This window comes from Giraffa tippelskirchi, chromosome 10 (genome assembly GCF_054371585.1).
Source record: "Giraffa tippelskirchi isolate mGirTip1 chromosome 10, T2T-mGirTip1v1.2.pri, whole genome shotgun sequence".
Taxonomy (NCBI): domain Eukaryota; kingdom Metazoa; phylum Chordata; class Mammalia; order Artiodactyla; family Giraffidae; genus Giraffa; species Giraffa tippelskirchi.
In genome coordinates, this window is record NC_137284.1 from 146,640,290 (window position 1) to 146,666,672 (window position 26,383).

Genomic DNA, 26,383 nt, shown 5'->3' on the forward strand with positions numbered 1-26,383 from the left:
GGTAACACGAGGAGGACTGCTTCTTGCCTGCTCCACCAGCCTGGGGGTTCACTCAAGTCAGGGGTGAGGTCCCGTATCTCACTGCAGTTCTGGAAATTTCTGTCCATGACTTGCCTGTTCTAGTGTCTGGTTTAATGAAGGTAAAGTGAAGAAGTACATATGCATCAGCTCCACACTCGGGATGTAGGCTTTGGTTCTCACCTCTTTCAGCAAATTCATCCCCCAGACCCTGACTCCATCCTGTGGGCTTGGCAGTTCTGTGAATGGTCACATGCTCCACACATCCAGGCCTCTGTTCTTGCTGTTCTCCATGCTTGGAATCCCCTTCCTCTCTTCTTTCCTTCAAGGAGCTCAGGGGCACCTCCTCACTGAAGGTTCTGCTTGCCCATGGCACTGACCAGTCCCACTCACGGTGGCTTTCCTTGTTGTTCTCACCTCTATCCCCCACTCCTCCACAATGCATGGATGCAGTTGGTGCCCAATGAATGTTGGCTCTAACCTCCACTGGTGTTTTCTTGCTGGCTCTTCCCTTAGGTGTCACAGCTCAATACAAGTCTTAATTCTTCTGCCTACATGCATCATCATTTTCCTATGGCCTTTTCAGTTTGGACCAGCTTGGGGTCCATGTTCTAATTGAACCCCAATAGGTGTGCTGTTTTTGGATCTCCACTCACCTTGCAGAGCAAGATGATGACATGTACTTAAACATTTCACTACGAAGTATATGTATGAATTTAGAAAGCAGAATAGAAAAGAATCAATTTCACTTAAAAAGAGACTAAACTAGGCATAGTATATTTTGATAGTTTTCCCCCAAATGGTATTTGACACGTTTTTTTTTTGATGACAGTCACTAAAATGGATAGTTATGAGGCTGAACAGTGTGCACTGAGGTCTAAGGGGATCAGGGCAACTCCATCGGGGGTTGGAGATGGAGCTGGGGATGTAGGATACATTAGCAAGAAGCCCATGAAGCTCGTGATCAAAACACATGACAAAACATCTTAAAAACTCGTTTTTCTGTATAAAATTGTTTGAAATCCTGACTTTTGGAAGAGATTTATGTCCAAGAAATAAGTGGAGTGAGTTGAATAGTGCTAGAGGCAATCTTAAGTACAATGTAATTAAACTTTGAAGAGCACCTATGAACTGGTAGCTTTTGGTAGGATGAGAATTTCTTTATTAAGAAAGAGTGTAAAGTGAAGTGAAAGTCACTCAGTCATATCTGACTCTTTGTGACCCCATGGACTATACAGTCCATGGAATTCTCCAGGCCAGAATACTGGAGTGGGTAGCCTTTCCCTTCTCCAGGGGATGGATCTTCCCAACCCAGGGATCGAACCCAGGTCTCCCACATTGTGGGCGGATTCTTTACCAGCTGAGCCACAGGGAAGACCAAGAATACTGGAGTGGGTAGACTATCCCTTTTCCAGTGGATCTTCCCAACCCAGGAATTGAACCAGGGTTCCTGCATTGCAGGCAGATTCTTTACCAACTGAGCTATCAGGGAAGCCTTAAGAAAGAGTGTAAGGATTCCCGATTTAATAACGTGCAAATTCACTTGCCCTATCCAAACAGACAGAAAGTAGATTAGTGGTTGTCAGGAGCTGGAGGAGGGGAGATGGGAGTAGCTGCTGGTAGGTGTGGAGTTTCTTTTGGGGGTGATGAAAATATTCTAAAATTAGATAACGCTGATGGTTGCACAACTCAGTGAATATACCAAAATTACTGAATCACATACTTTAAAAGGATGAGTTTTATGACATGTGAACTGTATCACAATAAAAAATTCATCTGTACAGGAAAAAAAAAAAGAAAGCGAGAGAAAGAATGTAAGGAAATAGCCCAAATATTAATGGTGGTGGTTTAATTGCTAAGTCGTGTATGACTCTTGCGATCCCATGGACTGTAACCTGTCAGGCTCCTCTGCCCATAGGATTCTCCAGGCAAGAATACTGGAGTGGGTTGCCATTTCCTTCACCAGGGGATCTTTCCCACCCAGGAATCAAACCTGGGTCTCCTGCACTGCAGGAAGATTCTTTACCAACTGAGCTACGAGGAATAGTGGTAGGATTGTGGGGTTTTTTTCTTCCTTTACTCTTTCTGCATCTTCCATATTTTTAAAACAAATATCAATTACTGAGCAAAACAACAACAACAAAAAAGGTTTTACTAAAAAGAATAAGGAATTCCTCCTCTGTAGCAATGAGGAGGAAAGCAGTCTTATGCTTTGAACATGGAGGTTTCAAGACATACTCTCACTATTCCAATAGCAGAGTAGAACATACAGGAGAATTTTGAATAATAGGGGAACTTCCTGGATGATGAAGCAGTGAGAAAGTAAACTGTGGTTGTTGTAATAAGTGGCTAAACAGAGAAGAGTTGTCTTGGGAAGGTGGAAGTGCTCTTAATGCCAAGCTGCATTTAAGTCTGAGGAGCCTGAGACCCAGAGGTATAAACTAAATGGACATTAAAATAGGAAACAGGATAAGTTAGTGTTCTGATCAAGTCTCCTTCTCAGTTCAGTTCAGTCACTCAGTCATATCTGACTCTTTGCGTCCCCATGGACTGCAGCACACCAGGCTTCCCTGTCCATCACCAACTCCCGGAGCTTGCTCAAACTCATGTCCATTGAGTCAGTGATGCCATCCAGTCATCTCATCTTTTGTCATCCCCTTCTCCTCCAGCCTTCAATATTTCCCAGCATCAGGGTCTTTTTCAATGAGTCAGTTCTTCGCATCAGGTGGCCAAAGTATTGGAGCTTCAGCTTCAGCATCAGTCCTTCCAATGAATATTCAGGACTGATTTCCTTTGGGATCGACTGGTTTGATTTCCTTGCTGTCCAAGGGACTCCCAACAGTCTTTCCAATACCACAGTTCAAAAGCATCAGTTCTTCGGTGTTCAGCTTTCTCATTCTAAGTCTCATTCTAAGATCAGATTAAATTAAATTGTGAATAGTGATTATTAAGACAAAACAACAATGAAAAGGTCCATCCCTGTCTGTACCTGGAAGTTTCTTTCTCATAGAGCTTGCTTTACATGTAGAAAAACTAGATTCCAATTCTAGACCTACATCTAATTTCAGACCATATTTAAAAGAAACCACTGGGACTTCCCTGGTGGTTCAGTACTAAGACTCTGAGCTCCCAATGCAGAGGGCCCAGGTTTAATCCCTGATCAGGGAACTAGATCCCACATGCCACAACTAAGAGTTTTCATGCTGCAACTAAAAATCCTGCATGCCACAACTAAAGATTTCACATGCTGCAGCTACAGATCCCACATCCCTCAACTAAGACCTGGTATAGTCAAATAAATACTTAAAAAAGAAAAGAAACCACTGCTCCCAGGATGCAAGTTGGTTCAATGTATGCAAATCAATAAATGTGATACACCACATTAACAGAATCAAGGGTAAAAATCCTACAATTATCTCAATAGATGCAGGAAACGCATTTGACAAAATTTGACTTTCTTTCATGATAAAAACTCTCAACAAATTAGGAAGGCAAGTACCTCAACACAATAAAGGCCATAGTTTAGGACAAACTCACAGCTAACATCATACTCAAGAGTGAGAAGCTGGAAGTCTTTTCTCTAAGATCAGAAACAAGACAAGAATGCCCACTTTTGTCATTCAGCATAATGCTTGAAGTCCTAGCAGAGCAATTAGACAAGAATAGGAAACCATTGATATCTAAATTAGAAAGGAAGAAGTAAAACTATCTGTTTGCAGAGCATATGATCTTATACATGCAATATCCTAGACTCCCACCCACCGAAAACCGTTAGAACTAATGAATGAATTCATTAAAGTTGCAGGATACAAAATCAACATAAAAAGTCAGTTGTATTTCTACAGACTAACAACAAACTTTCTGGAAAAGAAATCAATCCCATTTACAATAGCATCAAAGAGAATGAAATACTTAAGGATAACTTTAATCAAGGAAGTAAAAGATCTGTACACTGAAAATTATATGACATTGATGAAAGAAATGGAAAAAGCCACAAAATACATGGAAAAATATCCCATGTTTATATATGGGAAGAATTAATATTGTTAAAATGTTCATAGTACCCAAAGTGATCTATGGAGTCAATGTAATACCTATCAAAATTCCAATGGCATTTTCCATAGAAATAGGAAAAAAATCTTAAAATTTGCATAGATCCAGAAAAGACTGAATTATAAATCACTATTGAGAAAGAAGAACAAATTTGGAGACACTACAATTCCTGATTTCAAACTATATTACAGAGCTATAGTAGTCAAAACATGTGGTTCTGGAATAAAAACAGACACATAAGCCAATGGAATAGAATAAAATATCCAGAAACAAAAAGTCAACTAATTTTGACAAAGAAGTCAAAAATAGATAATGGGGAAAAGATAGTCTCTTTAATAAATGATGTTGGGAAAATTAGATAATAATATGCAAAAGAGTGAAATTGGACCCTTATACCATAAATAAAAATAAGCCCAAATCAGATTAACAACTTAAATGTAAGACCTGCAACTGAAAAACTCCTAGAAGAAAACATAGGGAAAAAGCCCCTTGACATTGGTCTTGGCAGAGATTTTTTTTGGATATGAAACTAAAAGCACAGGCAATGACATCACAAATAAGCTAGTGGGACTACATCAAACTAAAGTCTTCTACATAACAAAGGAAACAATGAACAAAATGAAAGGTCGCCCAGTACCTTCTAGATTTACTCCATGACTGCTTCGTCTATTGATGGTCTTGCTTGGGCTGATATGTGCTGAATCTAGCTGCTACTGATGCTGGTGAAAAACAAGTCGGATAAGACCCAAGGGGTCTGCTAGGGACTGCTCCCTCTCCTGCCTGGACACCCTACTCTTCCCCCTTGGCAGTTCCTATGGTGCTGAGTGTCCCAGGGCCCAGGAAATACCCTCAGGAGGCAGCTTTTGGGGACCTCCTTGTAGCTTCATGCATGATTCATGCTTCTCATCTTCCTGTCTTATTCCTTCAGCCTTTCTGGGTCACCAGCCAGGCACAGGTGGCTTTGGGAAGTAGGAAGGTATTGAGCCGGATCTTGAGATGCAGGGAAGGACTAGCAGAGAAGAGGAGGGTGGAAACTTCAGGTGGGAAGGTGTCAGAAGTGAGGCAACATTGGGCTTTGTAATGTTTGGTGGAATAGACCACTCAGAGTGTGAATAATGGACACATTTTAGAAATACATTTTAGAGGCCGTGGATAATTTCCAGTGCCCCAGAGCATCATAGAAAAGGATGCATGCTGTTTCCTTATTTTTTTGTGCTTTTGTCTAGGCTATGATGGGTACTTCGGTTTAATAATTCAGTGATGAGCTTGGAGATAAAATTGAGCCTGCTTATGAAAACTATGTCTGTGTTTCCTTGAGGACCATTTTCACAGAATATTATTTTTTGTTTTCTCTCTTTTAAATAGTTGTGCACAATATCCCCAGCCTTCTTCTCACTTTATTGATTTTCCAGAACGAGAGGACGAGGTGTGACTATAAAGTAACGTGACTGATTATTTTAGCATACGCACCAGAACTTATACAGCCAAATGAATTTTATGACCTTCAAAGGCATTTTCCTGATAGGCTGAAACCTTACTGCAGATATGCCATATCACAAAGCACGTTCTTAGCACTTTTCTCTGGAAATGGTCCTCGGTGTGTGAATGCAGTCTTTCGACCACCCTCAAGGCACAAATCACTGTCTTTGTTGAGAATGGATCGATTTTTTTAAAAAAACAGCCCAAATTTTGGCAACTAGGTGATTAGACTGGGTAATATTATTTTTAATCCCAAGCAAAATGTGATTATAAAATAATAAGGCTTGCTGTCCTTTACCAAGAAGTTTATGAGCCATTTCTGGAAGCCGGGGGATTCTGTTGGGCCATACTCATTGGACATATGAGTTGCTCTTAGTCAAGCTTAGTTTCACTTTAAAGACAACAGCAGCAATCATCTTAACATTTATGGTCATACATCCTTTTATCTTGTAAGGAATTCAGGCTTCCGGAATTGGTAGCATTGACCCTTTAGGCAGAGATGAAAGAAGCAGCTCATCCACTCTATAAACAAAGCAGACCATCCGATTTGTGTTTGTGCCTTACTGAGCTGTTTGCTGCTCCCCCTGGGAGGGCAGTGGTTCTTCCAGAAATAAAACTACTGCACGGAGCCTCCCCTTCACCCCTGAACATCATGATCACAACTAACCAAATAGGCTGCCATTTGCCTTTGCAGGCAAGGGCCTCTTCTTCGGGAACCTGAACAGTATGGCAGGGGCTTGTTTCTGCTGGCCAAAATGACACACATCTGGACAAGAGGGTGGGACTTTGGGGAGAGCGGGGATGGGGGCAGGTATCATGCAGCTAACGGATTGGCATTTCAGTGAGGAAGGGCCACCTTGTCTCTGGTTTGCCAGAAATATGTGATGCTGCACAATGTCCCAGGGGCTGGGGGACAGGAGGCACATCAGCTGAATGGGGCGACCCCTGGAGCCCTGCTGTCTCACAGTCCCCAACCCCCACCCCACCTTGGACAGAGCCTAGAGCTGGGTGACCCTGCAGAGCCATCTTAAAGCCCCAGCTGGTCTTGCAAAGACGTGTTCGCTTTCACCTCAGCAGACGGCAATTCCTGAGCTTGGTCTCAGAAAAAGGATGGCCCTCTCTTTTTTTGGCTCAAAGTTTTCTGGGAAAATGGTGTCAGAGAGTGAAGGCAAGGCCAACTGCTACCGATAGTGGCTTCAACCGAAACCCTGTTTCCCAAGCTCTGCCCAGACTCCCGGCGAGAGCCAGCACCGGGCACCAAACCCCGAAGCTGCCTCTGCCCTCTGAGCTGGGAGGTGTGCCAAGATCCTTCCGAATCACCTTCCTCTACATACAATCTGCCCCTTCTCGCCACACTCTGCACATCGCACTCCCCGCTGCCCGATGCCCTTGCCTCTCTGTTTAAAGGAAATCCAACCCATCCCTCAAAACCTTGTCTAAACATTGCCTTCCTGAAGGTCTCCTTAGCCAGGCCAGCCCTCAATGAGCCTGGCTTCCTCTGAATTCCGCTTTCTGTCTCTACTGCGGTCTTGGCACTTGCTGTACTATTCTATTGTTCACGCCTGTGTCCTATTTCCTGGCCTGACAATAAGGCCTGGAGGGCAGGGGCTGAATCTTAAACCCATGAGTGCCTCGTGCATAGTAGCTGCTCAGTAAACCACATGCGTGGCACGGCTTCTAAATGACTGCTGTCATGTGTGTGTGTGGGTGTGTGTGTGAGCACCTGTGTGTGCTCTGCTGGATACACTAGTGGCACCATGACCTCAACATCTGGCAGAATGCCTTGCACATGGGTCACTGAAAGAGTAAATTCCTTCTTTGTTCATACACTCACTGACTGCTGAAGTTTTCCCAGTCTGTGTGCTGGTTCTACCTCATTGATGGGCTATGGATCATATATGCCCATGAACTCAGATAAAGTAATTATCACATTAGAAATAGAGGAGCAAAGCTCTGATGCAAAAGTAGGAGATGGGATAGAAGGCAGGACCCAGCCATTTAGAAGATGAGGTATGTGGGGAGCACAGAACACCTGCTGTGTGGGCAGGGTATCCTGACCACAGTGTGGGGGAGGGGAGGTCCAGCCCCCAGCAAAGGCATCAAAGGACAAACCCTTCATCCTTCACTGTTTTATTAACCACTAATCCCTATAGTTCAAAGCAATGCTATCTAAACTCCTCACCGGCATCTTTGTTTATATTATTTCCCCATAGGTCCCAACAACGATGTCCAAACAACGATGTATATTTAAGTAATGATTGATTTATTTTCTCATTTTAATTATTCGAAGACGAGCTGATGGAAACCCTGCCAATGAGAATAGTGATCAATGAGAGAACCGACATTCTTATACCCAGTTATAATTCAACTCCAAAGCAAAGAAACTTCACATTTTTGTTGACCTGCACAATCTTATTGTCAATAGAGGCACAATTTCCATTGAGGCTCTTTGAAATGTTGAAAATATCTCATGTACCCTCTTCCTATCTCTACAAATCAACAGGCATCTGGGGACCCCAAGCTGTAAGCATTGTGAAGGATAGTCAGTTATATATTTGATGGTTTGAGTGCTATCTTTACACAGAGAGTGAACGAAATTGGTAGCATCGTCTCATGATATAAAGGATGATCAGTTCAGTTCAGTTGCTCAGTCGTGTCTGACTCTTTGTGACCCCATGAATTGCAGCATGCCAGGCCTCCCTGTCCATCACCAACTCCCGGAGTCTACCCAAACCCATGTCCATCGAGTCGGTGATGCCATCCAGCCATCTCATCCTCTGTCGTCCTCTTCTCCTCCTGCCCCCAATTCTTCCAAGCATTAGGGTCTTTTCCAATGAGTCAACTCTTCGCATGAGGTGGCCAAAGTATTGGAGTTTCAGCTTCAACATCAGTCCTTCCAATGAACACCCAGGTCTGATCTCCTTTAGGATGGACTGGTTGGATCTCCTTGCAGTCCAAGGGACTCTCAAGAGTCTTCTTCAACACCACAGTTCAAAAGCATCTATTCTTTGGTGCTCAGCTTTCTTCACCGTCCAACTCTCACATCCATACATGACCACTGGAAAAACCATAGCCTTGACTAGACGGACCTTTGTTGGCAAAGTAATGTCTCTGCTTTTAAATATGCTATCTAGGTTGGTCATAACCTTCCTTCCAAGGAGTAAGCGTCTTTTAATTTCATGGCTGCAATCACCATCTGCAGTGATTTTGGAGCCCAAAAAAATAAAGTCTGACACTGTTTCCACTGTTTCCCCATCTATCTGCCATGAAGTGATGGGACCAGATGCCATGATCTTAGTTTTCTGAACATTGAGCTTTAAGCCAACTTTTTCACTCTCCTCTTTCACTTTCATCAAGAGGCTCTTTAGTTCTTCTTCACTTTCTGCCATAAGAGTAGTGTCATCTGCATATCTGAGGTTATTGATATTTCTCCCAGCAATCTTGATTCCAGCTTGTGTTTCTTCCAGCCCAGTGTTTCTCATGATGTACTTTTCATGTAAGTTAAATAAGCAGGGTGACAATATACAGCCTTGACATAATCCTTTTCCTATTTGGAACCAGTCTGTTGTTCCATGTCCAGTTCTAACTGTTGCTTTCTGACCTGCATACAGGTTTCTCAAGAGACAGGTCAGATGGTCTGGTATTCCCATCTCTTTCAGAATTTTCCACAGTTTATTGTGATCCACACAGTCAAAGGCTTTGGCATATTCAATAAAGCAGAAATAGATGTTTTTCTGGAACTCTCTTGCTTTTTCAATGATCCAGCGGATGTTGGCAATCTGATCTCTGGTTCCTCTGCCTTTTCTAAAACCAGCTTTAACATCTGGAAGTTCACGGTTCATGTATTGCTGAAGCCTGGCCTGGAGAATTTTGAGCATTACTTTACTAGTGTGTGAGATGAGTGCAATTGTGCAGTAGTTTGAGCATTCTTTGGTATTGCCTTTCTTTGGGATTGGAATGAAAACTGACCTTTTCCAGTCCTGTGGCCACTGCTGAGTTTTCCAGATTTGCTGGCATATCGAGTGCAGCACTTTCACAGCATCATCTTTGAGGATCTGAAATAGCTCAACTGGAATTCCAAGGGATGATAGAAGGAGGTAATTGAGCAGTTCTCAGGAGAAATATGGCACCGTGTGAGTCAGCAAGGCCTTCCTAGTTGAGGGCAGGTACACTTTTCCCCTAGAGGAGCTTGGGTACATCACTCCATCCTTGCCAGATTTTTCACTGATAAAAGAGGCTAACCGTCCATGGTTCTCCGAATATGGCATCTTTTCCACGCAGACCTCCAGGCCAGCTCTCAGTCACCTGGATAGTCAACCCAGTCTTGTTTCCTAAGTGGTCCTTGAACCATTCTTTTCCCTCTATCTGTTCTTGTACTCTGGGAGTTGTGGATTTCAAGAGCATCCGGAAATAAGCACCCATCTTGTTTCCCTGTCTCCTGTCTTGTGCCCCTCAAAATTGTCCTTCACATCTGCAGCCCAAAGAACAACCAGCCTCTCACCACTGGGGCAGAAAGCCCCTCCATGGCCCTCCCTGCCTGTGGAATTGGTCTCCTCGGCTGGCACAGGAGGCCCTGTCCAACCTGATCTCATCCACTGCCGCATGGTCACCTCCTCACCTGCCGCTTTGCTCTCTGGTCCCTCCGTTCCTTCCACACACCATGCTGCATGCCATTCATTTCCTCCCCTCTCCTGGGATGCTCTGGATTCCTTTATTCTGGTGAGAGCCCTGCATCCGTGTGGTCTTGGCCCCACCACTCCTGGTGCCTTCTCTCTCTCGAACCACTTCCCTGTCTCCCCTGTTAGAAGGTGAGCAGGACTGGATCTTAAGTGCCTGGCACTGTGCTTGTACATTTCTTTTGGGCAATAGACACTCAGTTATTTGTTGACCAAAGTTGAAATAAGAGGGACAGTATATAGGATTTCGTGTGGCACGTGCTTGGCATATATAGACACAAATTCATGTTCTTTGCATCTATGAATATCCTCATAGAGAATTTCCATTCATTTCTAAATGCATATCACTGCAACCAAGCTGCCACCCTCACTTGTTAGATAACAAAATTTCACTGCATTGAACTATGAATCTCAGTGAAGGATTTCATCTTTATAATTCAGGTGTCACTGGGCTGTGGGTTGAAGTTCATCTCTGTACAATGTATGAAGGAAGGATTGCTAAACAAACTCTGACTGCAAAGGTGACTTTTGAACCTCTTTAGGAAAATAAACTATTCTCAAGCACTTTCACCGATGTTAGTTCATCAACACTGCTTTTAAAAACACATTAAAAATACTTCACTCTTGGCTGCCTTTCCCCATGTATGTAATGTCCCAGAGCTTGGGCTTTGAAACCTGATTGCCTGCATTCAAGTCTTGGTTAGCTTTGTGACCTTAAGAAGTTGGTAAGGTCACTGTGCCTCAGATTCCCCCACTGTTAAATAGGGATAATAACAATGCTCGCCTCATAGCATGTTGGAAGAATTGTATGAGTATACTTGGAGCAGTGCTGGGGCACAGTTAGTGTTCAGTAAGCATTAGTTATTGTTGCTGCTGTTTAGTCACTCAGTCGTGTCCGACTCTTTTGCAACCCCATGGACTATAGCCCATCAGGATCCTCTGTCCATGGAATTCTCCACTCAAGAATACCAGAGTGGGTTGCCTTTCCCTCCTCCAGGGGATCTTTCCGACCCAGGGATCGAACCTGGATCTCCTGCTTGGCAGGTGGATTCTCTACCATTGGGAAGGTTGATAATAGTCAGCACGCATTAAATGAATGACCCTAACCTTAGCAACGGAGAAGGACATGGCACCCTACTCCAGTACTCTTGCCTGGAAAATCCCATGGACGGAGGGGCCTGGTGGGCTGCAGTCCGTGGGGTCGTGAAGAGTCAGACACAACTGAGCGACTTCACTTTCACTTTTCACTTTCATGCATTGGAGAAGGAAATGGCAACCCACTCCAGTGTTCTTGCCTGTAGAATCCCAGGGACGGGGGAGCCTGGTGGGCTGCTGTCTATGGGGTCTCGCAGAGTCGGACACGAGTGATGAGACTTAACACACATGCACACACCCCATTATTAACTGCAGGCTTGTACTCAACAATAATTGCGTAGGTCCTAGGTTTTTATTTATTTTTTTAAAACACCATTTGGAATTCTCATACGATCTCAAGGACTGCATTGAAGCGAAAAGTAAAGAGAGCTGAAGTTCAATCAAGTGGCCTCATTTTGAATGATCCTGGGCTTACACCATTAGGGAGCTTCTGATCTTGAGCAAGGTAGATGAAGTTTAAATAATAACTACTGGATTTAGCAGCTAAGAAGTTTTAGGTGATATTGGAATTGGGGGTGGTAGGAACAGAAGCCAGAATGCAGCAGGCTTAGAAGTGATTGGGAAAGGAGGTCGTCAAGGAGGAGGGGGTGCCTTTTTTCTCAAGAAGAAGGTCTGGAACGTCAGCTGCCATTCTGAGCTTCAGTTTCCAGTGGTAAAGCAGAGACCGTCATCCTTTTCCTGTCTCCTTGACAGGAGTATGAACACTTTGCTAATGGTAAATTTTACATCAACATATATTATTACTAGCCTATTGATGCAACCGTTTGTCTCTTAGCTGTAGGCTTCCCTGATGGCTCAGATGGTAAAGAATCTGCCTTCACTGTAGGAGACTAGGGTTCGATCCCTGGGTCGGGAAGATCTCCTGGAGGAGGGAATGGCTACCCACTCCAGTATTCTTTCCTGGAGAATTCCATGGACAGAGGAGCCTGGTGGGCTACAGTCTATGAAGCTACAAAGAGTTGACCTGGCTAACACTTTCACTTTCACTTGTAGGTTTTTAAACTTTAAAATAAAATGTTTCTTGAAAAGTGCTCTATAAATGAAGCTTTAAACTCAATTTGCTTTTCAGAAAATTTTCAAATTTTCCCATGACAAAATTTACATTTATCCTCTGATTTGAACAATAACAGCACGATTCTGTTCGTAGCCAAAAAGGTTCATTTGGACTTTTCTGTTACATTTTACTGAAAAACCCAAATGAACTTTTGACCAACACAATATTTTTCATTTGGCCTTTGTTTCACTGGTTGATGCTTGCCTTGTCCTTGGGTTTGAGAGCTTGACATGTAAATGATGCATAGCAAATAAATCCTGGTATGTTCTCACTCTAGTCTCTCTCATAGACCAGACCTCTGGTTTTCTGCACACTCTAGTCTAAGACCCTGCCTTCATTTTGCCTTTATTATGACACTGGAAATGTATTTATGCAAGTTCAATTCTCTCCCATCTTAAAGCATACAAGTAAACCAGCCAACCAACAACCACCTCTTCTTGGACTATGTATTCCACCCCTACCTCCATTCCATCCCACCCTTCACTTTCCAGACAAGACCCCACACTCCTCACTTTCTCATTTCCCATTTACCCTCAGCCCTCAGCAATGGGGCTTCTGCTCCATTGTCCACTGAAAGGACTCTCTCCAAGGCCACCGCTAACTCCTTGGTTCCTAAACAGAATTCACATTTCCCAGTCCTTGTCGTTCTTTAGTGCTTTGCAGTATTTGACTATGATATGCTTAGTCCCTTACTCTTGGGTTCACAGTAGAAGTCTCTTGTATAGTTGTGCAGAAAAGCCTGAGCACCTTGAATACAGTCCAATGGCCTCATTTTACAAATGAGGAAATGAAGGTCAAGAGAAGGTCCATGGATTGACCTCTATCAGTCAGCTAGTGCTGCAATAACATTGTGTAACAAACCACCCCAAACCCATTGGCAAACAACCACATTAATTTTTCTCATGGTCTGGGTGTTGGCTGGGGGAGCTATGCTCCAGGTTGTGGGTGGGGTTCATATCTTCTCCACCTGGTTTGTAATGGGGCACAGGCTGAAGAGGATACTTCAGGAAAGTTCTACTTCTGGTAGATCATAGGAATGCAAGAAACACAAGAGGAGGGAATTCCATGGTGGTCTAGCGGTTAGGACTCTATGCTTCCACGGCAGGGGTTCAATCCTTGGTTGGGGAACTAAGATCCCATAAGCCCATGTGACATGGCAAAAAAAAAAAAAAAAATGCTGGAGGAAATAAGCAATGTCTCTTCAGGGCTCAGCCTTAAAGTGGCTGAATGTCACGTCTGCCTGTATTCTTTGGTTAAAGCAAATCATGAAAGCCTAACATGAATGAGGTGAGGAAGAAGACTCCACCAAAGTGGGAGGTATTGATACTTCAGAGAATCAATATTTACTCTGACGATGAAGAATTTTGATAAGGGTGGGGGGTGACAAGTTGGGAGGAATGATTCAGTCTACCACACGCCCAAAGATGACTCATGTGGATTCTGACCTCTGACAATGGAGAAAGAGGACATGAGTGAGTAGACACAACAAAAGAAGGAACAAAGATAAAGGCAGGGAGCAAGCAAAACAAAAACGTAAAGCTAATGGAAGTTTGCATTTTTATTGTAAATAACAACAATGATGTTTTCTGGAAAAAGAACGGACATGGATGGGGAGTTTGCCAAGACTCCAGGGCAGTGAGTCACAGTAGGTCTCGACTGTGAGGAGCTAGCACCAGGAGGGCTAAAGCAGGGTCGTGTGCCCAGTGCAGGGGCTCAGCGTGGACCTTGACTGAGCCTGGGGGTGGACCCAAGAATTTCTAGCTGAATAAGCGATGGAGATCAGGAACTGACCAATGATGGAGCTACAGCTCACCCTGAGAAGGGTAAATACTAATTCAGGGATGGGGTGGGGAAGAGAGTAGCTGCCACTTAGAGGATCCAACTTGAGTTTGAAAAAGCGGGATTGCAGGGGAACATTGCTGAAGTACTCTGGAAGCCTGAAAGCCAAAAGTCTGCTGTGTTCACTATACCCTGAACTGTAACAACCAGGGGACATCCTTGTAGATTGTGAACCCCATTGTTTGGGACCAATTCATTGGTTTATACTTGGCAATACATTTATGTAAGACGTTATGCCAAGACATGGCTACAGCTGGAAACAGAAACAGCTCCAGAATTACTATAAATATTCTCATGGATACTGGGGCCCTACTGAGTTATTAAAGAAAAAAAATGTTTTAGGATGATCACTTGCCCTTCCGGAAATTTTCCCGTGGTGCTGGCTAGAGGCTGAAAGGAGAAAGGGTGTGTCTCAGCATCACAAGCCCTGTGAGACAAGGTGAACTGAACTTGGGCTCTGAGAGATCAAAAGAGCCATGCTCTTCCCTGTCACACATTTTTTTTGCACGTTCTCCTCTAGGAAGTTATTGGTGAATCTCAACAGGGAGGTGCTCTTGCAATCCAAAATCAGCCATCAATTTCATTTCCTTTTTTTCCTATAAAAAGGGTATGCTGACTCAAACAACTAAAATATAGATTAGTTAGCATACTAATAATAAAGACCAAAAAATCCCCCAAAGACAAAAATCCCCACACAAAAAACAAACAAAGCAAAGCCCAACATTCAAAGTGAGCCAGGAAAAAAATGTTTTTGAATTAGCATTTTCTTTCGTGAGAGTCAGTTTCTTTCTATGTCACCTCCTCTGACTCCAGGGTAGATGAGAAGACCTGTCCCCATCCACCTACCCATGTGTTGGCCTCTTCAATGGCTGGTGACAGCTCTGATGGTCTTTATACTGGATTGAGTAGTGTTAGTGTTCCCCCGCCCTCCCCAAATTCACAGTAAATGGCACCTCCAAACAAGGCCTTAATTGGAAAGAGTGTCTTTATAGAGGCAACCAAGTTGAATGCTAGTGAGTCCTAATCCAAGACTGATGTCCTTCTACGAGGGGATCTGGACACAGAGTGGAGGTGATGTGAATATACAGACACACGAGGAGAACACCATGTGAGGATGGAGCAGAGATCTGCACAGCACCCCAAGGATTGCTAACAACCATCAGGAGCTAGGAAGAGCCAGGGAGGGGCTTCCCTTAGAGCCGCAGGGTGGGCAAGGCCCTGCCGACATCTTGATTTCAGACTTCCAACCTCCACAACTGTGAGAGAGTAAATGTCCCCAGTTTGTGGTACTTTGTTATGGTAGTCCTAGGAGATGACTGGTCTCCTTCCCCTCATTGGCCTTGCTGATCCAGAACACACCAGTCAAAGGCCTGGCTAGAGGCTCGGGCCCTTCGGTCAGACAGACTAGGACTGGGCTGCAGGCTGGCCACTGACCAGTGGGCTCAGAGTCTCAGTTACCCCATCTATATGATGGACATAACAAGGATGTTGGTGGAGACTAAAGGCTGCCATGTTTATAAAGTGTTTGGTACAATGCCTGGCCCATAGCACATGTTTAGTAAATGTTAGCTGCTATTAGCCATTGGTTTCCACCTCAGTGTGAAGTTTTCCTGATTTTACTATTTTGGTAAAAGCCAAATGGACATCTATTCCCTTAGGGGTGTACCATGGCATCTAACTCATGGTTCACACTAAAAGCATCTTTATGGAATGAAGAATGGAAAAACTACATCTCATCATGGAAGGAAAGGGCTTACAGGCTTCATGAGGCTTAGTAATCAGCTCAAAAAGTCCAAGAAGAAGGATATATTTTTATCAAATTAGGTTATGAATGTTTGAGGTTTCCACCATGGGCTCTCTCTCTCCCCTGGGTTGCTTGTTTGGGGGGAAGCCAGCTGCCATGTTGGGCAGCTTGATGAAGGGCCCACAAGATGAAGCCTGCCAACAGCTATGTAAGGGGACATGAATGTGATTCTCTAGGTCCAGGCAAACTTTAGGTCACTGCAGTCTCAGCTGACAGCTTGACTTACCCTTATGAAAAACCCTCACCCCCAACTGCCCAGGTAACACACTCCCAGGTTCTTGGAAACTGTGAGATGATAAATATTTGTTGTTTTAAGCCACTTAGGTGTTGGGGCTAATTTGTTACCAGCACTAGATAACCAATACAGGTGATGAGATAAGAATGGCCAGGATGAGCCAGGGCTGAGACCAGGGACTGTAATGGGAGACTAAAACATAGGAGGCAGAGAAGAGATCAGACCCAGATGGGTTGGACATGGAGATGATCAGGCAGGTTCTGTGGGTCTGTGCCTCTGGTCCAGAGCCCAGAGCAGATAAGAGCCAGAACCAACCACATCACTGAGCAGAAGGCACTGAGATCTTGGTGATCTTAGACTAGAGTATCGCCTTTTGACATAATTTTACACAATTCCCAGTTGGACCTTCAGTTGATCACTATAGCTATGAGGTGATCAAAGACCAATGAGTGAATTTGTCCAGAATTAGGTCAATACAAAGATTTGAGGATTCCAGTAACAAACAAAACGCAACGGGATTATAAATATTTTTGAAACACTCACAATATTCTTTTGTTATTTTGATGGCTTTAGCTCTTTAAGTTGTCCGCCAAGCTGGGAGGCAGAATTAAGTTTCCTAGGCCTGTTCCAGGCTATTGGGCAGGTCACGGTGCAATAGAAAGTTAAAGATATTGCCTGAGTTTATAAAGACATACCTCACATCCAATTGGCAAATGTTTTCTGAATGCTTACCAAGTTCATTATAAAGAACTTAGAGTCATTCTATACATCTAGTACAAGTACCCACTGCTCCTTATCCCACCTGTGATTACTCATGAATATGGAAACTCAATGGATCAAAAAACAGTTCCTCTATTCTTTGCAGAGGCCAGGTCTCCCCTTTGAATTGACCTTTGTCTCAAGTCTTGGAGCCCTGCTGACTCAGTGGCAATCACTTGATATTCAGGGGATAACAGGATCCCATGAATAGCATCTGCCTTTTTCACCAGGAAGTCAGAGTCTTTACTCTACAGAATTGAGCAAAGCTTCCAGCCGCCCCTGTCTTGTCGACAGGTTGAGCTCTAGGCAATTTTCTGCTCTGCAAATGCAAAATGAGAGACAGAGGCTGCTAGCTAGGGGCACAGGCTCAGAGCCAGACTGCCTGGGTTTATATGTCAGCTCCACTTCTTCCTAGCTGTGCAGCCTGGGGTGAATGACTTAAGCTCTCTGAGCCTCGGTTTTCCCAAATGCAAAATGGTGATCAAAATAGCACCTCCCACACAGGGTATGGAGAGGAATAAATGAGTTGATGTATGAAGCACTTAGAACGGCTCCTGGCCCTGGGAAATAGTCTGTAACTGTTGGTGATTATTATACAGGATAGGGAGGCAAAAGTAGCCCCTTCTGCCCTCTCTGGGCTCAAATGTCATTGACTGTTGGGGTTCACTCAAGGCAGATGTCTCTTTCACAACATGCAAAGGGTTCTTCAAGGACTTCACAAAAACAAAAGGATTAACTACAGATGACTAAGCCCACATGATGGAAACAGAACCAGGTACAGTAAATAATGACCTTAGGCAGGATTATATTCCTACAAACAATACACTGAGTTCTTAGGCTCTCGGTCTGCAATCCCTCTACCACAAGGGAGCCAGTGGCCAAGGACAATGTGTCCGTGTGCCCAGGATAATCTGGGTGGGCTCCTGGAGGAGGCAGCCCTCAAGCAGAGACTTGAAGAATTCAGGACTTGCCAGGTGGAGAAAGAAGATGGGTATACCAGGCAGAGAAGAGTGTGCTGGGACCAGGGTGAGATAAGCAGGTACTTGGGACACAAGATTTAAGGGGGCACTCACTCTCAGGGCCATGTGAGAGCAAGGTCAGCATCTGCACACCCCTAGGATTGAGCGCCTCCTTTAGTTTTGTATCCCAAATGCCTCTGTTGTGTCACCTTAGTCCTGGCCCTAGAGAAGAGCCTGGGTAAGAGCCTGGAAAGAAACGTCTTTAACTAGAAATGTCCAAGTCATGAAAGATGGCTTCAGGACAGAGGTCACTTGGAGCGAGCCTGAGGAGTCAGGCTAGGGTGAGATCATAAAAGGTCTTATGTTCCAAAGAAAGGAATTTAGAGTTGGTCTAAAAGTGACAGGGAGCCAGTAAAGAATTCTGAACTGATCTACAACATGATCAGATTTGCCTGTTAGCAACATTCTTCTGGCATTGGCATGAACGGCAGATTGGTGGATGAGGGAAGAAATGGAGAGTAGGAGGCCAATTCAGGACTCCGCTCAAGAGTCCATGCCCAAGGGAAAGACAATGATGGCCTGAAACAGGGCCGTGCCAGTTAGAAAACTCACTGAGCGTTTTCTAGAGAGCTGGTTTGAAGGTAGAATTGACTGTCCACGGTGACTGAGGGCAGATGAGCGTTGATGGGAAGAGTCAAAAATGGCACAGTTTAGGGACTTCCCTGGTAGTCCCGTGGTGAACAATCCGCCTGCCAATGCAGAGGAAGTGGGTTCGATCCCTGGTCCAGGGAGATCCCACGTGCCGTGGGGCAACGAAGCCAGTGTGTTGCAACTACTGAAGACAGCACCCTAGAGCTCACGCTCCTCAACCAGAGAGGCCACGATGATGAGAAGCCGGCAGACCACAAACTAGAGAGTGGGCCCTGCTCACTGCAACTAGGGGAAGCCCACATGCAGCAATGAAGACACAGTGACGCAAAAAAATGTAAATAAATGAATAAAAATGCTTTCAAAATGGCACAGTTTAGAAGCCACGGGGAGCCATTAGGTAAGATAGAAGTATACCGAAGACAGTTAGCAGGGCTTCCCCAAGTCCACAGGAAACCTCCCCACACCCTCCCTATTGGTTTTCCATAGGATACAGTCTCTGGGGGTCTGACATGTCTTACCCTCTGGATGGTACCCACACCCTCTTAGCATCGCCGACCTGAGCTGAGCCACTTCCAGACCCCACTGGCTTTCCAAGCAGTCTTAAGGTTGTCAAAGTCCTTTTAAAGACAAACACGCAGCTGGGCTCAGACCAACACCCTGCCACACCCAGCCTCCCATTCTGGACGTGTTAACCCCCAGGGCTCTGACCTGCCCCATATGACCTGGCTGGGGGCTCTGGGAGGTGGAGGGAGGAGGGGCCGAGGGGGAGTGAGGGTCTGTCCAGAGGCTGGGAGTCTTCAACTGCCTGTGAAGAGCCTTGTGAGAGACGACATAGACCAGAAAGGCAGCTGGAGGGCAGCTGGGTCCGGAGGCAGCAATGCTGGGAAAGGAGGGCAGTGTTCAGGGGCCAAGCCCTGGGCAGGGGAAGTACTAGGGCTGCGGGACTGGCCGTGGAGGCAACCCTGGGACTGACTTCCTCTGACCCCACCACAGCTGCACGCGCTGACCTTGTGGTCCACTGAAGCCCTCGTATCTTCTTCTATGAACTTGAGTGAAGCCAGGTCTCCTGCCCTCCCTGCACTTGAGAAGTCTGGAGAATGCTGGTTCTGCACACATTTCTCCATGTTCTCATAAAAATCAAGGGAATGAAAGAGCGAGTCTGAGCTCTTTGAAACATTAATTAAAGACACCATCGTTTCCTTATTTCACGGAGGGTTGCTACCCCATTTGGGATTATTAGCAAAGCCAGACAGCCTTTGTTGTGCTTGACAAAGTGATTAATTCAGACTCTAGGTGAGTCTTGGCTTTCTCAACATCTTTTGATGTGCTAAGATTCCCCAGCGAGGCAAAAAACATCATCAATTACTTAAACAAGCCATTACCTTGAGAGCACAATTACCAGTGAGGCCCAATCTACTAATTGGCAGATGAAGAGAGAGCAATGAACTTGGGCTGTGCCCTGGACCCTTACCTGTCCAGCAGGAGTAAGAGTCCTTTCAATTGTGTCATGGCAATGCTCCTGCTGATCTGGAACTGCCTAGAAATTTTTCCGTCTCCACAAAAATTCATCTCGGGCCACTCGAGTCTTGGGAAGCCAGAAGCTTCCCATCCGAGAACCGCATTCTCGTGGGCGAAGTTGTAGGCCTCAGCGCAATGGAAACACAGAAGTATTCACAGAAGTAAACCTCTTGTTTGAAGGGAGCTGGGAAAAAATTCTTTGGCTTGCTCCTTTCCTTGAAAGTCACAAATCCTCCAGCTCCTAGGGCAAGCAGGATGGCGGGGTCTTCTGCAGAATGCTACGTCTGAGTAGACAATCCCTGACACATAAGGAATTCAAGGCCTAAATAAAAGAGGCAGGTTTTCACTTTAAAACATGGAAACATATAAAATTAAATTTATAAATTCAAGTAGAGTGTAATACACTTAAATATATTTTATTTTATAAATACTTACTATAAATATACTTTTTAACGCACTAGGTCATGACTGTTTTTTTCCCTCTCTTCGCTAGAAGAAAGGTTTAGGGGGAGATTTTTTGCTGTATTTATATATGTCATTGGTTTTTCCAAATGGAGAGGGGGAGCTCAGTCTAGTTAAATTCAGTCAAATAACCAATACTTAAAAAAAGAAAAATCCAGAAGTGCTCCATAAATATCATCCACTGCACTGGCCTTGTCACCCAATTCAATCGTTCTGTCCTATTTTTAAAATAGAAAGATGGGTTGCATGCATGTTCATACTGTGAAACTACTTTGGGTACTACCTCGATCGTTCTTCTCCTCTAATTCTCCCTGGCACGAAAGGGCAAGGCGCCTTTCAGAATTCTTCTGTGAGAAGTGGTGAGGAACTGGGGGGCGAAGGCAGGGGCGGTGGCTGCGCCAAGGCCTCACTCTGAGTCCCCTCCCTGCTTAACCACTATCTCCCACTCGGCTCCACTTTCTTCCTTAATTCCCGAGAGATGTCAGCTGGGTGGGGCCAGGCCCCGGAAGGCACACCTGGGGAAGCAGAGCGCATAGTGCCCAGGGCTTCCTCCACAGGAACCCCCAGAGCTGGCTCTTCCCGGGCAGGCCCCCTGGGACACCCCTCCTCTCCAAGCAGCAGCCTCTCCCAGCACCTTCACCTGCTATGAGGAACACAGTTCTTTGTTGCACCAGCTTTCGCACCTCTGTCCTCAGTTTCATGGATTTTTGGAAACTGGTCTGCTTTGGAGGGCCCTGCTTTTGGAAAACTAGCCTTGGGGGAAAATAATAATAAGCCTAAGGACCACTTGCCATTTTTTTCAAGTTCGACAAATATGTCCCATCCAATAGCTGGACAGAGGAAGTGCTCTTAAGTGATCAAAACACAGTTCCACTGGCACACCCTCTGACACGTGACGCTTCTTTGCTGCAAGGGTCATCACGTAAATACTTCGTTGGCTGCTTGTCATTAGCCACTGAATGCGTGTCGGGTCCACAAGGCTGTAAGTACCACCTCCCTGTAGCTTCCCCTGGTGCTTTACACATGCCTGGCTTGTAGGAGAAACGTGTGTCTGCCTGATCATTCTTGTAACGTGTCACTTGTAACATGTCAGTTACCATCAGCCGACAGTGATGAAGGATGTCATTCCAGGACTCCTCCCCTTTGTGAAGGTAAACTGCTATCACAGTTTGGAGTAAATCCAATGTCAAATGCAGACGAACTCTCTTTAGTTCTTAGAAATGAAATACACAAGATCCATTAGATCTAATGCTCTACATCTCAGTCCTTTGAGAGAGGACTGAGATTCCTTCATTGTTCTCCAGCTGTAGTGGTAGATTGTCAGCTGAGCCAAGGCAACCTAGACAGAGCACATTTGAAAATGTGGCCCATTTGGACCAGCCTTGGGAGCCCCATCTTCCTGGCATCGTCCTTGTAGACCATCCATGGCCAGCGAGCTCACTTTAGGGAGTTCCTGGGCTTTAAAATGTCCCACGGTAAAGTGTTTGTTTTTACTGTTAGTTTTTCTTTATGGAAGTAGTAATGGTTTTCATTTATGGTCATGACATAAAGTTACCTTTTATTTACGTCTATATCAAAGAAAGTGGGAAGCAAGTGCTAGCTTAGGTGATTTGCAGATATGGCAAAAATTGTCAAGATGTTGTAGATTTAGAAGGTTAACCTCTTAATGCCAATTGAGGTTCGTTGACTCAACTCTCCTGTCCTGGCAAGGTGAGATAAAGCTGAAAAAGTTAGCTAATTCTATGCACTACAATAACCAACAACTGGATGACACGATTGTTTGTAAACTGTAGTCTTTTCTTAAAATACTTATCTGTTTGGGTGGTAAGAGCCCCCAAACCTGGTTCAGTGGTGCCTGAGACAGAGGCTGAGAGCTGTGGTAGCTCTGGGTGGCCCCTCCCTGCCCTTCCCCAGCAGCTGGCTCATCAGTTTTCTCTAAACAGGAAGCCTTGAGAACCTCAGCCTCCACCCCAGACACTTCTTCTTTTCAAGCACACTCCAAAAGATAGTCATCAGCACACAACAGAAACTGGTGTGGGAGCTGAATAATGGCCTCCAAAGATGTCCACATCCTAATCTTCAGAACCTGTGAATGCCACTTTACACAGCAAAAGGGACTCTGAGGATGTGCTTAAGGGTCCTGAGATCAGGAGAGTATCCTGATTATCTGGGTGGACCCTCAATGTGATCACAAGGGTCCTTCTAAGAGGGAGGCAGGAGGAGTCAGGCAGAGGGGTTGATGTGATGTCTGGGAGCAGAGACTGGAATGATGTGCCCACAAGCTAAGGATGCAAAAAATGGATGCTCTCCAGGAGCCCACAGAAAGAACCAGCCCTGCTGACATCTCAGCTTCAGATTAGAGAGACTGATTTTGGACTTTGGGCCCCAGACCTGTAAGATAAATTGTGTTATCTTAAACCACTACACTTGTGGTTACTTGTTTTAGCAACCATAGGAAACTAATGCAGTTGAGAAAGATTAAACAATTCCTTAACTTTCTGATCGGATTCACTGCATTGATCCTTTATGTAAGGTATCACTATACATTTAAAATAATTCTAATTACAAGAGGTTCAGTTAACACGTTTTAAAATCTATTTAAGTTTTTGAATCGGCATCCACGTGGTTGAAATCTCAAACATAGTATCATGAAGTATTACCAAAATAGACTGAGAAGTTTTCTTCCTGTTATGGCCCCTAGACACTGTTTTCTACTGAAAGGAAACACGGTTTCTCAGGAAAATGGCTGATTCAGGTCTAGGGCAAGAAATGTACAAGATATACCTGGAACAACTTGTCATTTCAGAAAGTGGGGAGGCTGTTCTTCCGCAAAGTACTCAGGAACGAACATAAGTGCTCCCCCTAGCCAAAGATGGGACAATCTGATGAATAGAAAAATCATGGCAATGGATCAGAACACATCAAAATACTCCAAAACACAGTCATCTGTACACAATAGAAGTTGGTGCGGGAGCTGAATCATGGCAGTGGATCAAAACACATCAAGTAAATTTAAATTCATGAGTTCATAATGATACAAAAATAGCGTGTGTACCCAATGTAAGATGCTACAGAATCAACTCACTACTTCGAACACTAACAATAAAAGGAAAGAATCAAGCACTGATCCTACTTTTCTCATATGAACTGTCCCTAGTAGAGGAAGGTAAATTCAGAATTATTCCAGCTGGTAAATGGAGTAGGAATAACATGACTTTGCAGCCCCTGGTGCATGAATGGATTCAGGTGATAATCCTCACAGCTGCTCAGGTCATAATAAAAAAGACAAGTAGATTATGAACCTCCTCTGGTGTAGTCTTGAAGAAAAAGCCTCTGGATCAGTGGTTCCTAAATGTGGCTGAACACTGGAAACACTTCAGGATCTTATAAAAATTCCAAAGCCCAAGTCACACCCAAGGCAATTAAGTTAATACCTGGGGGTATGGGTAAGGGTGGGGATGGGGTGAACGGGACACAGGCACCAGAAGTTTTTGAAGCTTCTCCAGATGCAGACAAATTAGGGAATCAAGGGTTTAGATCCAGCTACAGGGGCTTCCCTGGTGGCTCAGATGGTAAAGAATTCACCTGAAATGCAGGAGACCCAGGTTCAATCCCTGGGTCGGGAAGATCCCCTGGAGAAGGGAATGGCAACCCACACCAGTATTCTTGCCTGGAGAATTTCATGGACAGAGGAACCTGGCAGGCTGTAGTCCATGGGGTTACAAACAGTCAGGCACGACTGAGCAATAAAACTTTCACTTTTCATTAGGACTGAAGAACGGGTTAAACTACACCATGGGAGGCAACCAGCAGAATTTAGACTGTGGGAAACCCTACAGAGACACCACCTGGTTTTGTTGTGTAAAAAATGCAAGGGAGAAAATGGGGGTGGGGGGTGGGATTGGAAGGAGGATTTAAAGACTTAAAGATATTTATGAGACATCTGACCCAATTCTAATATCTAGTCAGTGTTTCAGTTTCCTCAACTGTCTCACAATTTTTCTTTGTAGTATGTTTATTGAGTGAGAATCTAAAGTCAGATGACCCCAATTCAAACTATAGACCTTAGATTCTCACTCCATAAACATAATATAAAGAAAAATTGTGAGACGATTGGGGGAATTAAAACACTGACTAGCTATTTGAAGATACTAAGGAGCTATTGTTATTTTTAATTGTAATAGTAATACTGTGGTTATTTTGGGGAAGAGTCATATTTTAGCAAAGGGGTACAGAAATATTTACAGTTGGAATGATGTAATGTCATAGATTTGCTTCAAAAAAGTCTGGGCATGAGGTGGGTAGGAGTGTATAGCTGAGACAAAATTGGCCACAAGTTGGTAATTGTTAGAATGGTAGGTACATGGGAATTCATTTTACTCTTTTGTCTACTTTTGCTCTTTCCATACTAAAGCATCAAACTAAATGTCTCCTTTCTGCCCACCGTCATCCCCACAGTTCCTTCCATCTGTGCAACTGGTAACCTTTTCAATTAACTCCTTATTTAGACTTATAGAGATATTTTTAATAAACATAGAAGCTAACATAAATAATGTTAGGTTTTTTCTCCTCTTTTTTACATAAAATGGAAGCACACTAAACTCAATTTTCTGCATCTTACTACTTTCATGTAATAGCGTATCTTGATGGCTTTCCATCTTCGTTGCATAGTATATTATTGAATGGATGCATCATAATTTATTTAAACAGTTCCAAACAGATGGGCATTTAGGTTGTTTCCAATTTTTTGCTGTTATAAACACGTTAAAAATAAATACCTCTGTACATATTTATGTAAAAGTATATGTGTAGAACAAATTCCCAGGAGCAAATTTGATGGCTCAGTGGATAAATGCATATGCAAGGTGCTAGCAAATAACCCTGGCTTATCCCAGGGTAGAAAGAGAATAGATGGAGAGCAGTGGGCAGATATGGAGATGGAGCTAATTTGAAGACGGAGCTAAAATTATTTGCTGATAGATCGTTTGAAAAATAAAAGAGAAAAATTAAGCATGTCTAAAACCAGTCAGCTTCAGGTAAGTTCTGCTTGGGTAACAACTGACTCCCTTCATGCCCACAGCAAATCTCAGTGATTTACATACTCAAATATTTATTTCTTGGTCATGCTAAATGTCTATCATGGACCACTTCCTTCTTTGCCCCTCATCATCTCCATTGCAGGACCCAGGCTTCAGGAACAGCTCTCATCTGGGAGACTACAGGCCTCAGGGCAGAGGGAAAGGACAAAGGGCTCATCACGTGTGGCTCTCGAAGCTTCCACTTGGATGTAGCACACTTGGCATCTTTTCATGATCAGTTGACCAAAGAAAGCCACATGATCAAGCTTTATGGAAATTAGGTGGAGATGTGTAGTCCTCCAATTGAGAAAGATTGTCATATTTTACATAATTACACACTCCACTAGTGAGAAAGATCCCACCTGCCAATGCAGGAGAACTAAGAGATGAAGGTTTGATCCCTGGGTCGGCAAGATCCCCTAGAGGAGGGGATGGCAACCCACTCCAGTATTCTTACCTGGAGAATCCCACGGACAGAGGAGCCTGGCGGGCTACAGTCCATGGGATTGCAGAGTCAGACACGACTGAAGCAACTTAGCATGTCAGCACGCTCCACGTCGCAAAGGTTTCTGGCTTGAGCAATTGGTGGGTTGTGGTTGTAACAGTGATATAGAGATGAAAGAGGAGATAGAGTTCTAGGGGG

General features: G+C 44.3%; 1 protein-coding gene and 1 long non-coding RNA gene across 5 annotated transcripts in view; one reads left to right on the top strand and one right to left on the bottom strand.

Moving 5' to 3' along the window:
• TBXAS1 (thromboxane A synthase 1) overlaps nucleotides 1-26,383 on the top strand; it is a 166,771-nt gene that overhangs the window by 2,917 nt on the left and 137,471 nt on the right. Inside the window, exon 1 of one of the 4 annotated variants that reach the window (XM_081533203.1) lies at nucleotides 21,550-21,644. The exons of the other annotated variants lie outside the window; for them this stretch is intronic. Within the exon in view, the coding sequence (XP_081389329.1) occupies nucleotides 21,622-21,644 (23 nt within the window). The 5' untranslated portion in view covers nucleotides 21,550-21,621. Of the gene's footprint in view, nucleotides 1-21,549; nucleotides 21,645-26,383 lie in introns of those variants that run through there. 4 annotated transcript variants of the gene reach the window in all.
• Nucleotides 1,739-26,323, bottom strand: LOC145523239 (uncharacterized). Its single transcript, XR_014066445.1, has 3 exons — nucleotides 26,198-26,323; nucleotides 20,154-20,522; nucleotides 1,739-2,928 (listed from the first exon to the last, which is right to left on the bottom strand). It is a non-coding gene; the product is annotated as an uncharacterized LOC145523239 (long non-coding RNA).